We start from the raw sequence: 16,833 nt of genomic DNA, 5'->3' as shown, positions 1-16,833 counted from the left end.
AGGAAACACAGGTTGTATAAACGCGAACCCAAAACAACAAAGTAAATAGCAATGGGACCATACCTATCGATAATTACCTTAAATGTAAATGGGTTGAATGCCCCAACCAAAAGACAAAGACTGCCTGAATGGATGCAAAAACAAGACCCCTATATATGCTGTCTACAAGAAACCCACCTCAAAACAAGGGACACATACAGACTGAAAGTAAAGGACTGGAAAAAAATATATCACGCAAACGGAGACCAAAAGAAAGCAGGAGTCGCGATACTCATATCAGATAAAATAGACTTTAAAACAAAGGCTGTGAAAAGAGACAAGGACACTACATAATGGTCAAAGGATCAATCCAAGAAGAAGATATAACAATTATAAATATATATGCACCCAGCGTAGGAGCACCACAATATGTAAGGCAAATGCTAACGAGTATGAAAGGGGAAATTAACAATAACACAGTAATAGTGGGAGACTTTAATACCCCACTCACACCTATGGATAGATCAACTAAACAGAAAATTAACAAGGAAACACAAACCTTAAATGACACAATGGACCAGCTAGACCTAATTGATATCTATAGGACATTTCACCCCAAAACAATCAATTTCACCTTTTTCTCAAGTGCACACAGAACCTTCTCCAGAATAGATCACACCCTGAGCCATAAATCTAGCCTTGGTAAATTCAAAAAAATTGAAATCATTCCAGTCATCTTTTCTGACCACAATGCAGTAAAACTAGATCTCAATTGCAGGAAAAAAACTATTAAAAATTCAAACATATGGAGGCTAAATAATACGCTTCTGAACAGCCAACAAATCATAGAAGAAATAAAAAAAAAATCAAAATATGCATAGAAATGAATGAAAATGAAAACACAAAAACCCCAAACCTATGGGACACTGTAAAAGCAGTGCTAAGGGGAAGGTTCATAGCATTACAGGCTTACCTCAAGAAACAAGAAAAAAGTCAAATAAATAACCTAGCTCTACATCTAAAGCAACTAGAGAAGGAAGAAATGAAGAACCCCAGGGTTAGTAGAAGGAAAGAAACCTTAAAAATTAGGGCAGAAATAAATGCAAAAGAAACAAAAGAGACCATAGCAAAAGCAACAAAGCTAAAGCTGGTTTTTTGAAAAGATAAACAAAATTGACAAACCGTTAGCAAGACTCATTAAGAAACAAAGCGAGAAGAACCAAATCAACAAAATCAGAAATGAAAATGGAGAGATCACAACAGACAACACTGAAATACAAAGGATCATAAGAGACTACTACCAGCAGCTCTATGCCAATAAAATGGACAACCTGGAAGAAATGGACAAATTCTTAGAAAAGTATAACTTTCCAAAACTGAACCAGGAAGAAATAGAAGATCTTAACAGACCCATCACAAGCAAGGAAATTGAAACTGTAATCAGAAATCTTCCAGCAAACAAAAGCCCAGGACCAGATGGCTTCACAGCTGAATTCTACCAAAAATTTAGAGAAGAGCTAACACCTATCTTACTCAAACTCTTCCAGAAAATTGCAGAAGAAGGTAAACTTCCAAACTCATTCTATGAGGCCACCATCACCCTAATTCCAAAACCAGACAAAGATGCCACAAAAAAAGAAAAGTACAGGCCAATATCACTGATGAACATAGATGCAAAAATCCTTAACAAAATTCTAGCAAACAGAATCCAACAACATATTAAAAAGATCATACATCATGACCAAGTGGGCTTTATCCCAGGAATGCAAGGATTCTTTAATATCTGCAAATCAATCAATGTAATATACCACATTAACAAATTGAAAGATAAAAACCATATGATTATCTCAATAGATGCAGAAAAAGCCTTTGACAAAATTCAACATCCATTTATGATAAAAACTCTCCAGAAAGCAGGAATAGAAGGAACATACCTCAACATAATAAAAGCTATATATGACAAACCCACAGCAAACATTATCCTCAATGGTGAAAAATTGAAAGCATTTCCCCTAAAATCAGGAACAAGACAAGGGTGCCCACTCTCACGACTACTATTCAACATAGTTTTGGAAGTTTTGGCCACAGCAATCAGAGCAGAAAAAGAAGTAAAAGGAATCCAGATAGGAAAAGAAGAAATGAAACTCTCACTGTTTGCAGATGACATGATCCTCTAGATAGAAAACCCTAAAGACTCTACCAGAAAATTACTGAATTTTGAATTACTGAATCAATGAATATAGTAAAATTGCAGGATATAAAATTAACACACAGAAATCCCTTGCATTCCTATTCACTTTCAAGCTTAACCAGAGACCTCCCTGTGGTACTCCATATCTCCAGGATAAGAAGAAGTGGATTGCTTCCTGCTTTCCTTTTTCCTCTCTGCTCCTGGAATGAGCCCATGAGTCCAATTTAAGAAAAAAGAAAGGAAGATGAAGAGCTACCTCTTGATTACACAATCAGTTCACGTTTCTTCTAGGAATTCTTTGGTTCATAGCTGCAATCTGAAGATGATTAGGCAGCCTGAGAGTATGACTGCAGTGACACCTCTGTCCCCAGGTACTGCTGGACTTCTTATGTTGAGGAAGGTCCAGACCACTGACCCAGGCCACGACTTTCTTAGCTGGACGATCTGAGTGGCATCGTGATTGTCTCCTTGTCTCCGAATTACATCTTAAAACTGCAAACCTCTTTCCTGAGCTTGTACATGCGCCAGTGTTGGGAGGCACCCTGTCAGCCTGCAGGCCTTGTAGTTGCCCAGCCTGGAGACAGCGGCAGAGACATCAGTGGAATATTGGACAGGGTATCGTTTTCTATATATCTGTTTGTCCATCTTTGACTGTGTTGGGTCTTAGTTGCAGCCGATGGGATCTTCTGATGTGTCATGCGCTCAGTAGTTGTGATGAGCAGGCTCAGTTGCCCTGCAGCATGTGGAATCTTAGTTCCTTGACCAGGATCAAACCTGAGTCTCCTGCATTGCAAGGTGGATTCTTAACCCCTGGACCATCAGGGTAGTCCTTGGACCCTCAGGGTAGCCCCTGGACAAGAGAATCTTGCAAGTTCACAACAAAAGTTCCTAGAGCAACACCCCACCCATCATATGGCAGGTGGCAGGACATGCCAGCAATCTTGGCTACTCTGGCGGGGAGGAGCTTAGTATTTACAGGGGGAATTGAGATCATGTTGGCTCCTTGTTACCAGAGAGAGCAGTGGCTGAGGCAAGAGGCAAGCACATAAACCATTACTAATTAAGTGTATAATTAAGAGGATTGGACAGTTATATGAGTGAAGCAGGGACTGGTTGAACAGGAGATATGCAGAGAGCAAGAGAATAGCCATCTTGACTGGCCTGACTATATAGCCAGTTAGGACTGTGTTCAGCTATAAGTAATGACACAAATAAGCCTGCAGGTTGTCACTTCAGGGTTGGATGGATGGCAGGGTGACTGCCTGAGAGCCATCAACGTCCCACGAACCTTCTCTCTTCCTTCCCACTCTGCCCTTTCATGCTCAATGAAAACCTCCTGTCGTGCCCATCTTCTAGGAAAGAAGAAAGGGAAAGGAATAGGACAAAGGGCAAAGGATACACGCTCGCTGAGTCTGTCTCATTTTCTTTGGATGACAATAGCTTTCCTGGAAACTTTACTGAAGAGATTTTCTTTTTTTTATCTCATTTAATAGAGCTAAATCCTAAAGGCAACTCTAGGTCAAAAGGAGCGTGAGTAATCAAATATTTTGCAGATGAACATATCATCATCTCCATTAAAAAAATGAGAGTCCTCCTATTATTAACAAGGGGAAAAGAGTATTGGGCAGACAGTATGTATTAATAGTAGCTGATGCAATTAGATCCATTCATGTGGGTCAGTTCCTTAATTGAGCACTATCATTGCAGTGTATTATGGAAGTGTGTCTCAGAGCCAATGGATTCATTGGAAATGTCATTGTCTAGAACATCACCACTCAAGAGTATTTTCAAAGATAATGGGAATGTTCCATATCTGCCTTTTTCAACACAGTAGCCACTGGCCATGCATGGCTGTTAAACACTTGAAATGTGACTAGTTTCTCAATGTGATTGAGAAACTTAATTGTAAATTTCACTGAACTTTATTAGATAGTCACTCTGATTAGTGATCACTACATTGGACAACACACATCCAGAGCACTCTTGGTGAATATTTTGGTGTGGGGGAAGGGAAGAGAATAGAAGGAAAAATCACGGTTGTGGGGTGGGGGGATGGGGGTTTGCCAGATGCGGGAGAAGATGAATGGCATTGGAAATGAAAATCAAATGGAAAATTGCTCACCTGTGTGAAGACTTGGGAAGTCAAGTGGAGGCAGATTTAGGAGACCTCAAATGTTTCCTTAGGCTGGTTCTCCCTACAGGTTCTAGAATGGTCTTTTACACACTCATTACATAGATAGGGCTTCCCTGGTGCCTCAGTGGTTAAAGAACCCACGTGCCAATACAGGAGATACAGGTTCAGTCCCTGGGTCCGGAAGATGCCCTGGAGTAGGAAATGGTGCACACTACAGTATTCTTGCCTGGGAAATCCCATGAACAGAGGAACCTGGCGGGCTGCAGTCCACGGGGTTGCAAAGAGTCAGACACGACTGAGCAACTGAGCGTGCACGCACTCATCACAGGTGACATCACTGTGAATTCTACCCCCAAGCAGAGATCCCGTTCTCCCTGAATGTGAATAGATGATTCTCCCAGTTCTGCCACCCCTGGGTGTTCCACACATCGGCCTGAGTCAACAGAATGGGGCGGATCTGGCAAAAGTTGACTGAAACTACTCTTGTGGGTTTTAGCATCTTTTTTTTTTTTTTAAACTCTGACTTTCAGTATGATTCCACTCAGTAGGTCTCCTTTATGAAATATTCTCCTTGTTATTTTACAAGACAACATAATCATCATATTTTTCTCCTTCTTTCCTGGATAATCCTACTTGTCTGGCTTCTCCCTTCTACCCTACCATAAATATCAGATTTTCTCAAGATTTGCTTCTCCCTGAGTGGGCTCATTGACTTCCAAAGCTTTAAATGCCATCTCCTTTGGGAAGCGCCAGCATGGACAGCCCTAGCGCCAGCCTGTCCTCAAATGCCAGGTTTGTGTCAGCTGCTATTGACCTCTCCTTGGTTATCTTAAGAGTATCTCAGACGACACACAAGGTACAAAATGGAACTGATGTTCTGCTCTCAGCTCTCCCTCCTGCAGTTCCATTGTCTATGAGGTTGCATTGTTAGAGAACTCGGCCTTTCTCTCCCTTACCTGCCACGTACAATCCAGCAGCAAGTGCCATAGGCACCCCCATCGAAGGAGATCTCCAGCCACCTCTCCCTGTCGGCATTGACATCAGCCTTGTTGAAGCCTGCCTCACCCTTCGCCTGGGCTCTGCAACACCCTCTCACTTTCCCCATCCTCACCGCTTCCCAACACACCAGAATCTCTCCCACCTAGCTGCCAAAATGTATTGCAAACTGTACATTATAACACATCACTCTCTTGCATAACATCTGTCTATGATTTCCCCTTCCTCTCAGAATAAAATCTCAGTGCCTCACCAAGGAGCATAATTTGCTATGTTCTGATTCCTAAATATTTCTCCAACTTTATTGTTTTTTTTTTTCCATTTTTCTCCTTCCCCATTATTCTTCAAATACATTGACTTTCTTTTTCCCACTGCCTATAACATGCCAGCTCTTTGTTATTCTGAGAATTTTCATTTGTTTTTCCAGAACATTGACTGTCTAGCTCCATCTCAGCCCTTGGGTGTCAGAGAGCTGACTCCTCCAGTTAATAATGCTCTCTCTGCCAGATATACTACCACCCTCTTTAATTCTTCCATAGCACAAGTGTATTTGTTCCCACGTTGTTATTTGTTTTCTTCCCAGTAGACTGTAAGCCCCTAAGAGTGGAGCTGATACAATGCTTGGTGCACAGTAAAAAGTTTTTGAATGGGTGACTAAATTATTAGAGCTTATAAAGAAGATAGTATTAAAAGCCTTGAAATTATTTTGAGTAAAGAGAAGTCAAGTAAATGGCAAAATGTTTAAATACTGTTGGGCTTCCCTTGTAGCTCAGATGGTAAAGAATCCGCCTGCAATGTGGGAGACCTGGGTTTGATCTCTGGGTGGGAAAGATCCCTTGGAGAAGGGAAAGTCTACCACTCCACTATTCTGGCCTGGAAAATTCCATGGATTGCATAGTCCACGGGATCACAAAGAGTCAGACATGACTGAGCAACTTTAACTTTTAAATCCCAGTGCATTTTGACCATTGTCTGGGCTAGATGCCAACCTACTATATGGAAGGGTATAATAAATAAGCTAATAAATGAAAAACGATCTCCTATTTCCTTGCATGTAAATTTTATATTAAATTACTTGTGGTGAGGAGCCATTCATTCATTCTCAGTGATATCCTAAATCAAAAGCAGAGTGTCTTTCTCTGCCCTAGAGATTAAATTATTCTATTTATGTCAAATGATGGTAGTGCTTACTAACCCAGAGTTAGTAAGAAACATAAACATTTGAAAAGTCCATAGCTTGATGAGATTGGTACTAAAAGGTCTTTCTCATCCTCCTCCTCCTTCTCCTTCTGCTTCTCACCACATGTTATCTGCCTCCAATGGTGCTTCCCTGGTGGCTCAGACGGTAAAGAGTCTGCCTGCAATTCAGAAGATCTGCGTTCCATCCCTGGGTCAGGAAGATCTCCTGGAGAAGGAAATGGCAACCCACTCCAGTATTCTTGCCTGGAGAATCCCATGGACGGAGGAGCCTGGTGGGCTACAGTCAGTCCATGGGGTCACAAAGAATCAGACACAGCTGAGCAACTTTCACATACATACACATTAAAGGTGGATAACTTGTTTTGAACTTCTAAGGTAGACTTCACTTTAAGTAGACTTTTGTTTTATTGGGGAAGTCAAGATAGAATCATTTACATAACTGTGAATTGAGTATGTAGCTCTTACACAGATTTGCTAACTTCATTCACTCTACACGACGTAGATTAAACAGAGCCATCTAAGAACTATCTGTTGACTTTGAACAACCAGTTATTAACCAGATGACCTGCAAACATGTCCTGGATTCAGTTTATGGTTGTCAGCTGGAATTTATGGGAAAAAAATAGGAAACTTTTGTTGAAAAAATAACCCCATTCTACAAGTGTTTTTTAAGAATCTCCTATGTCTAAGGCAGAGTACTTGGTACTCTGAAGACTACAGTGATTTATCAGAAGTGATTCCAACTGTCAAAGAGTTCTGTCAGGTAATGTGTTTATCTGATACATAACTGCGTATTACAAGGTGAAAGAAAAAAGTTACACCATAGAGGTGAAAAATAACATGATGTAGAAATTCAGAGGAGAAAGATGATTTTCACTGGGGGTGTTAGAAAAAATCTTTCACAGGCAGTCACTTGTCCCTGTGTTTTGAAAATTTAGCAGGATCTGGTTGTATAGAATAGATTCCTGTCTTGGCAAAGTCATGAAGTCAGGAAAACTCCAGAGCTACATAGGGAAGGATGAGTGGATCAGAAAGTGAATGGAGGGGATGGGAAGTAAGATTGGAGAAGCAACTGGGGCTCTATTTTAGGAACCTAAGACAGAGAAGGTGAGAGTGGATGAACTTCTTTCCATTAGCATTAGGGAGTCTCAAAGCTATGTCATGAGTAGTATGGTTTTATGGGAAGCTGGGAGCCAGAACACTGGAGAAAGACATGATAGAAGGTTTCTCAAAGGTTTCTGATGGTGATGCATGTACCTGCTAAGTTGCTCAGTCATGTCCATCGCTTTGCACCCCTAGGGGCTATATAGCCTGCCAGGCTTCTCTGTCTATGAAGATTGTCCAGGCAATAATACCAGAGTGGGTTGTCATGCCCTCCTCCAGGGTATCTTCCCAACCCAGGGACCGAACCTGCATCTCTTACGTCGCCTGCATTGGCAGACGGGTTCTTTACCACGAGCGCCACCTAGGAAGCCCTCGGATGGTGATAGGAGTGAAGATTTGGGAGGTTGTTTCAATAGAATCTGGCAGCTTCTTAGATGAGGAGAGTGAGAGAGATTGAAATGTGATCCAAAACATTTTGAACTGGTTGACCGGAAGGAGAGTTGGGCTGCTTAAAGGATGGTCTACCCAGAGAAGTAACTTTTGTAAAGAAAATTATGTATATAGGTCTCTAGGCAGCTTTTGGATGCTAGCAGAACACAGTGACTGAACTGAACTGAACTGAGAACAGAACGTATGAAATCACAGGAGTGGAACTTAGGAGAGATTTACGGGCTGGATCATTGTGGTTATCTAAAATCCTATGATTTGATGACTGTTTCAAGAGAGAGGTGATAGACGAAAGAAGATTATTGAGGCTGGACAGTCAGGGGATTCCTACACTGATCTGGTCAGGCAAAAAGTAGAGGAATAAATAGACAAAGGGGAAGTGTTGAAAGGATAAGACAAGTTCAACGTCATGCAAACCAACCTAGGAGATGCTTTTTAAAGGGAAAGTACCCACGAATGTCAAATGTATACCTTATGCTATGCAGCTGTGTAAAAATACAGGGATTAAGAAAAAAAAAAAAAACACACACACACACACAAAAAATAAAAATAAAAATACAGGGATTAAGAAAAGTCTCCTAGATGTCTCAAATTGATAGTCATTGTCTGTTGGTTTTTTAAGAGTTACACTCGATTCTTTAAAAAATCTTTATTTCCTTATTGGCTGTGCTGGGTCTGTTGCTGCTCAGACTTTCTGTAGTTGTGACGAGTAGGGGCCATTCTCGAGTTGAGCTGTACCAGCTTCTCTTGTTGCAGAGCCTGGACTCTGGAGCACAGGCTTAGTAGTTGTGGTGCTCAGGCTTAGGTGCACGTCGAATCTTCCCGGATCAGGGATAGAACCTGTGTCCCCTGCCTTGGCAGGCAGATTCTTAACCCCTGGACCACCAGGGAAGTCTAGTAGTTGTGGTTTATTTTCCATAATGAAAGGTATAGGCATTGTGATGTGGAAAATGAGGAAACAGATATTAGGGGAAACTGGAGTCAGGTTCTCATCCTGTATGGTTTCATGATTTGATGCAAAATTATTTAATCATGTATGGATGTGAGAGTTGGACTATAAAGAAAGCTGAGCACCGAAGAATTGATGCTTTTGAACCGTGGTGTTGGAGAAGACTCTTGAGAGTCCCTTGGACTGCAAGGAGATCCAACCAGTCCATCCTAAAGGAGATCAGTCCTGAATATTCATTGGAAGGACTGATGTTGAAGCTGAAACTCCAGTACTTTGGCCACCTGATGTGAAGAGCTGACTCATTTGAAAAGACCCTGATGCTGGGAAAGATTGAAGGCGGGAGGAGAAGGGGATGACAGAGGATGAGATGGTTGATGACATCACCAACTCAATGGATATGAGTTTGAGTAAACTCTGGGAGTTGGTGATGGACAGGGAGGCCTGGCGTGCTGCAGTCCATGGGGTCGCAAAGAGTCGGACATGACTGAGCGACTGAACTGAATTGAACTGAACTGTTTAATCTCTCCGAGCCTTAGGTTCTTGACTATAAAATGGTGATAATACTTGACTCAATGGGCTATGGTGAGATGCAGTTCAATAAATTAGCATATGGACAAGAAGAAACTGGTGAAAATAGGCCTGTTAATCCAAGTCTCTTTTAAATTTTCCTCCCAGTTGCTTTTGATTCACTTCCAGATGGTCATGTGTTATGGGGTGCCATCACCTGCATTCATGGGTAGTTAGGTTCTATAAGGCTTAATAATGAATTGCAAGCAATTAAATATTGGCCACCAATCCCTCCTTGGGCAGACCTGAGCATAAAAGGAGGCAGATGGAATACGTTTACTCTTGAAGGTCCTGCCAGAGCAAATGGTCAAGACAGAAGGATCTCAAGAGATCAGAGGGCCTGACCAGTCTGGATGATGATTTGATATGTCCTTGGAAGTAGGGCAGGGACCACCATGATTTTTCACCTGATGTTTCTTTTTTTATTTTTTTTGCATTTTCACCTTTGATTTTGCATTCCCTGGTGCTAGCGAAATGCTCTGTATATAATCATTAGGAAGAATTTGCCAAACAAACAGCTGTTTTGTTTGTTTCTTTGGAGAGATCTGGCCTTAAGATAATGCACAAAGAGGTAAAAAGAATAGAGCATAGATTGGAAAAAAGAGAAACGAACATGGAAGATGATGCAATCACCTGGGGTGTTGGTGACCAGCAACTGGACCGATGTATATGCCAGTGTGTAACTGTCACAGATATCATGTTGCATCTACACCAACGATAAACATCCCCAAACCAGGAAGCAGTGACAGAAACAAAAGGGGGAAAAAAAAATATGAGTCTAAGCGTGGTGCTGTTTATAACCCCATTCAACCATAGGGAGACACCATTACTTACACGCACATCTGTTGTTATTAGCAAACAGAGGAGCACAGGGGAGAGAGGCGTATAATACTGGATGCAATTTGTATGGAAGTAAACCCTTGGTTTTTATTTGGAAATAAGAGAGGGATCCATAAATGGGCAGGCAGTGGTGCCTTGACCAGGCTTGTAAATCGATCTGGGTGTCAGGGTGTTCACAGTGAGGAAAAACAGGAGGACTCCATCCTGGTAACGATGCAAACGGGCACGTATTGTGTATCCAGAAAGGATGGTCACCTTCCATTTTAATTTGTTCCAAGCTTTCTTTCTCTCTGGAGTCCATCTCTGATGCGACATTCAAGAGGATCGTGTTCAGCTAGAACTCGGTTGTGAAGTTCTTTTAAACGCTCACAAGCCAGATCGGCTATGGTTAAGGAGAGCGTGTTTGCTCCACAGGAAAGGAGATTTCCCTGGTTTACATATGTCTTCTTTAAAGAGTGTGACTCACTGCCTGTGTACCCGTCTCCTCCTCTCGCCCCACCCCGTGACTGCCTCGCAGGCCATGGGACGTGCTCCTGCGGTCGCTGTGTTTGTGAGAAAGGATGGTTCGGGACGCTCTGCCAGCATCCGCGGAAGTGTAACCTGACGGAGGAACAGAGCAATAGTCTGTGTGAATCGGCAGATGGCATACTGTGCTCGGGGAAGGGTGAGTATCCGCCGGAGCTTGGACGGGTTCCCTGTTCTTACGTGTGGTTTGTATTGAGCGGCAGCACGGTCCCTACAACCGGCTTCTCCGGGCTGTATGGAAACCACGCTGTCCTCTGCTCCGACCAGACTTTGGGCTTGAATTTCTCCCACTCACACGATCACGGAAAGTATTATCAGAAGGAAAGCCTCAAATTTACTTGTATGCTGCTTTCTTTAGTCATAAATGAATTAGCGATAGAAACATGTGCGTGCGAAGTGGCTTCAGTCGTGTCCGACTCTTTGCGAACCTATGGACTGTAGCCCGCCAGGCTCCTCTGTCCAGGGGATTGGCTGGGCAAAAACACTGGAGTGGGTTGCCATTCCCTTCTCCAGGGCATCTTCCCGACCCAGGGATCGCACCCACATCTCCTGTGTCTCCTGCATTGGCAGATGGGTTCTTTACCACTAGTGCCAACTAGACATGTGTAACCTAATATAAAAGAAAATAAAATGAAGACTTCAAAGTGGTTACAGCCTTCAAGTTGATGGAATAGGAACAAATAACCCAATCAAACATTTACCACAAATAAATTCAAGGAGAAAAGCAACCCCACCCAGTGCCCCTCCCCCACCCCCAAAGGGCACTTTTTTTTTTTTCCTGAGAAAGTACTAATTAATAGACTGAGTTTTAGATATCTTTTTGCAAAGTGAATTTTTTAATTGATTGTTTTTTATTTTTATTGTTTTTGGCCACACATGGCATGTGGGATCTTAGTTTCCCCACCAGGAATTGAACCCACACATTTGAAAGCTTGGAGCCCTAAGCACTGGACTGCCAGGGAAGTCCTGAATTTTAGGTAGCTTGATGTTGATGTTTTTGTATAAATTTTCCAAGAGGCTTTAAAAGCCTTCTGTCTCAGGCCATCTTCCTCTTTGCTAGTGGCTAGGAAGGGCTTCCTTGGTGGCTCAGATGGTAAAGAATCTGCCTGCAATGCACAAGACCTGGGTTTGATCCCTGGGTTGGGAAGATCCCCTGGAGGAGGGCATGGCAACCCACTCCAGTATTCTTGCCTGAAGAATCCCATGGACAGAGGAGCCTGGTGGGCTGCCATGCATGAAGTCACTGAGACAGACACGACTGAGCGACTAAGCATTGAGTGGCTGGAAAACACCTAGAAACGTTCTCGAAGTCTGTGTGTTCTCACTGAATGTTCAGGAGCTGCCCTACACCAAACTAGATGCTCTGGGGCTTCCCAGCTCACTAGGCTCCTTTCAGAACAGATGATCCCCACTTCCCAAGTGGAGCTGAAGCCGAAGCTACATTTACCCTCAGACACCTACCCTGGGGGCAGGATTAGCAGGTAAATACCTTTCTGAAGAAGACACAGTGAAGAAAGAGAGTTGCCTAATAGCCAGGGAGGAGTCCTCAGAAGTAGAATAAATATTCTGATTAAAGTCATTACATTCTGAAGAGAGAGACTCATTTTTTTAGCATCATAAATGTAGAAAACATATATTAAAAAATATATATGGACTAAACATTGGCCCAAAGGCATTTCCTCAAAGTGAAACAGGAGGAGAAAAATCTCTCTAGGTAATGCCTTTTCAAATTGTTTGCTTTGGGTGTGGAAATCTATCCAGGTATCAATGAATAGTTGAAACAATATTTGTCTAAACTATTTGTTTACCCTTCAAAGGGTAGAGAGTTTTAAACTTGAAGGAATGTAAGAGTGTGATCAGTATCAGGACCTCTTATAGCCTCAAGGTTGTTTGTTTTGAGGTTGGTGTTAGTGATGAGGCTGGCATGCCTAGTTGGCAGTGGCTGGCTGTGAACTTTGTTTCTTCCTGTTTTGGAAGAATCCACGCTGAATAGTAAAGCAAAGAAGGGGTTACACGTGAGATCATGGAATTGTATTCTTTCAGTGAACAGTGGGGATGCAGAACTTATCCTTGTCAGCATGGAGGGACCCGCACCCCAGGAACCACAAGAAAAGGATCACGAAACAGACCTAAGGTCTTCAACATGGTGGCTGAGAAGAGACACCCCCTTCTGAGTTATTTAAACGGGGGCCATCTATTTCTGGATACATCTCATGGACTTGCCGTATTGCCATGTACCTTACTCTGGAATTTGTACATGAAAACCACTCACCCTGGCTTTCACAGAGGAAATCAGTCTTTTTCTTTCTCCCGCGATGGGGCAGGTGTGAGCAGAGGGTCCTGAGATCCCCAGGGCACAGCAGTTTAGCAGCCCAGACCCAGCTGAGTGTTTCCAGCAGAAAAACGAACCTGCAACGTGGGCTCCCCAGAAGTTGTGAATAAAGCCACCACCTCAGGAGACGATGAAGAAATAGCGTTTTATTTCTTTACAAATTGATAGCCAAGACAATAAATCACTCCATAGAAAAATTTAAAACAAGATACATTGTTGTGACCTTCATAACAGATGGAGGAGTTAGAACAGTAGTGAAGTCTGCCTGCTGGGATGTCGGGTTGCAGCATTTTGTCAGGCTTGATGGATGAAAAAGAAAGTCCAACTCTGTCAATGGGGCAGCGAACAGAGGTGCCTCGCCCTGACACACGATGGGTTTTTGTAAATAACCGGAGATGAATGCAGGTCTAGGTCTCCCCTAAGCTTAGCTACTTTTGACGGATGCATGATACAATTCATAGGATGTTTGGGGATTTATTCCTCTGGATCCAAGAACACACAGTAACCTTCTTGGCCTTGTAACTTCCACCTCAATATAGGTCATGCTCTCTAATATCCTTAAAGATGCCGTTGTGTGACAGTTGTTAACTGTGTGTTATTCAATGACCCTTTACACTCTTACGTTGATACTTGTTATCCAGATTAAGTCCATGGTACCCCCACCACCCATCCCTCACCCCCGGCCCGGCCCAGCCTGTTCTTCACGCCTGGAAAAGAGAAAGGGTGAAAAGTCATGTTTCAAAAGCCGCCCTTTTGGCTCTGTGTTCTGGTTGCCTTGCTCAGTGACTGTCTGGGCAGAATCTATAGGATGCACAAATCATTTTTGAAACTACATGGAAGTCCCCCTCCCCACACCTCTGGGAGAAGCATCACAGATAGATGCAAGAGTAGACTGAATCAGATTGGAATCTTAGGTTAACTGATGTACTTCCATTTTCTCATCTTCGAAGGCAGAAGAATTTCATTTCTTTCCCCTTCTTACGTCCTAAGGACACTCTGAAGACGAATGAGAAAATGTGGTTAATTGCTCAGGAATGGAAGCCAGTAAGCAGCACAGAAGGAAGATCAGAGCGCTCTTTAGTCCTTATACCAAGACAGATGATAAAGGAGTTAGGTGATGTGGTCATGAACTTACTACCCTAGAGATCCTGCCAAGACGGGGGTGGCCAGCTGCTCCCTTGGGCTGGACTGGGTCTCATGGGTGTGAGTGGAGCCCCGCCAGTGGAGCGGAACAGTTGGTCCCCTCTTGGCAATCCTGTGGCCTGTGTCTGTCTGTGTCTGTCTGAGAACCCTTCACCGAAGTGTTCCCCTTTCTAGGCGTGTGCAGTTTGAGCCCTGGCTCCTGATGAAACAAGTCAGAGCACCCTACAACAAAGGCACGGCTCTAGAGGTCCTGATGCCGCTCACACTGTGTCAGTATTACATGCTGTGCTAGTCCTAATTTTACAAGCAGAAAAAGTTCCTACCTCTGAGAGGCACAAATAGAAAGAACAACAAGCTGGGGAAAACGCTGACTGAGAAAAGCTGCTTTTTCATCACACATACAAAAATCAATCCCCATTTTTCACTTGAAGTAGTTCAGTGTCTAGTAGACTTTTGGAACTGGAGTTTACTTGTCAAACGGTCCATCCAAGATACCATATTAACTTTAGCTGAGCTTAACCAGTTTTAGGAAAATACTTTGTTTTAGCCTGAAGCTGAACATCCCAGAAGCAAGAGCAGTAATTAAAATAGTTTCAGGGCTAGGGGGTGAGTTTAAAAATGAAATGTGAGATCTTTTCATGAGTTGTGACAAAAAAGATATCCTAGGCATAATTGTGAATATCATGAACATAGAAAGTCATTTACTTCTGCTGCTTTGTAGAAATAATTTTGGAAAGTAAAGGGGATAACTATTTTAGAAACAACTGAAAACAACCAGATTCTTCCAATAGTCATGGAATTAAAGAATGAAATATGGTATTTTCTGAAGCAGTTACCGTGAAAAGTCAATGAAATGCCACAAGTCGTCTTTGTTTGCTCTCAGATCGCTAACCATTTACTAAACCAGCTTATGGTAAACACTTCCATGCCTAGAAATTTGAAAGAAAGTGTTTAAAAGTACGACAAATACATTTCTAAAATAAGGTAACACCGTACCTGAATGAGACCAAGAAGCCAGCATCCTTCACAGACTTGAGCCAGGAGCTCATTGATTCCTAAGCAACCATCAGGCTGTCAGTCACTCATCAGAACTGAAGGTTGTCTAGAATTTGCTCAAGGAAATGCACATCAACAAGACCCTCAGGAAAGTAAGACAAGACTATATGAAATTATGCTATGGTTAAGCAAGGACTTAACTAATGTAAACTCAGCTCTCAACCCATAACTAGTTCTGACTACTCCCTTACCTTCTTCTTTAGGAGCATGACAAGGAATGTGAAAAGTTTAATTTGGCTCTTGGGGATTTTTGCAGCTAAAATACAGATAGCCATTTCCATGATATGAGATACCACATAGTGCTTAATGCGTGAGATGTGTTTATACGGATCCTTTTGGGATTCTGTGATATCAGGAAATCCTTCTCTCTCAACCACTTGACTCACTCAGTTTCTTAATTCATTTTTCAAGCACTGTGTTTCCTAGAAGCACTAATGGTTGATTGCTGCTCATCTCCCAATATATTTTGAACTTACCAAGTCTGGAATTTTGTTAAATAGGCCAAAGCGCTTTTTTTCTACTTTACCATCTCTTAAGGTGATTTTTGACCTGAACAATTTAGTGATGAGCATCTTTTAGTAAAAGGAAAAACACGTTTGGAAAAGATAATCCATCCGAGGAAATAAAAGGAAGGGTAAGTCCTTCTTAAGTGTTTTCTTTAAATTTTAAAGCTGTCTTTACTGTTGTTGTAGCTGAAATTTTGCCACATGAGGGTCTCATAGTCCATCAGGTGAAAACACTTAGACTGAGAGAACTTACTTTTGTGACACCATTTAACTCATACATTTTCTTTTCTTTTAAATATATTTAAGTAACTAATAAAATTGTTTCTGGGCAAACCAAAATGTTCTTAATAACCAAAGTGGAAGTTTTAAATTAATAACATTAATTAAATAATTAAAAAGGGGAGAAATGAGTAAGTAATGCAAAAGGTAATTTGACCAAGACCCCCATAAAAGATGAACATTTTGAGTGAATTAGAGCCTTTCTTGATTACGGCAACAAATTCTAAGAATGAGATCTTCTAAGTCAAATATACATGAGTTACTATCTGTGTATTCTTGGCACTTTAAAGAGCTACCCAATATGCAGGTGTGTCCCTATTTAAAGAAAATCACGAAAACGAAAATCCAGAATTGTAAGCATGGTAATTTAGTAATTCTTTTCATTATAGAATGCATCCCCACCTAATAGAACTTGCTATTCAATTCCTTAAAAAAAAAACCAAAAAACCAAGCACCTTTAAGGCGCGATTGACTTCAGAAAGAAAAAAGAAAAAAGGGACATCTCTTTTTGAACACCTTTTCTGAAGGCCACCCATAAGAATCAGCCACATTCTGCCCTCATTGACATTTCAACCAGGCGGGGCC

The 16,833-nt window shown here is 42.0% G+C and overlaps 1 protein-coding gene across 3 annotated transcripts in view; it reads left to right on the top strand.

Moving 5' to 3' along the window:
- Positions 1–16,833, top strand: part of ITGBL1 (integrin subunit beta like 1) — a 221,566-nt gene that overhangs the window by 202,484 nt on the left and 2,249 nt on the right. For all 3 annotated transcript variants that reach the window (XM_070471438.1, XM_070471439.1, XM_070471437.1), the window contains one exon: positions 10,925–11,071. In XM_070471438.1, coding sequence (XP_070327539.1) covers positions 10,925–11,071 — 147 coding nt within the window. The remainder of the gene's footprint in view (positions 1–10,924; positions 11,072–16,833) is intronic.

The sequence above is a fragment of the Odocoileus virginianus genome, chromosome 8, assembly GCF_023699985.2.
Source record: "Odocoileus virginianus isolate 20LAN1187 ecotype Illinois chromosome 8, Ovbor_1.2, whole genome shotgun sequence".
In the NCBI taxonomy this organism is placed as follows: Eukaryota; Metazoa; Chordata; class Mammalia; order Artiodactyla; family Cervidae; genus Odocoileus; species Odocoileus virginianus.
The sequence above is the reverse complement of the archived record's forward strand: the minus strand, read 5'-3'. Positions and strand labels throughout refer to the sequence as shown.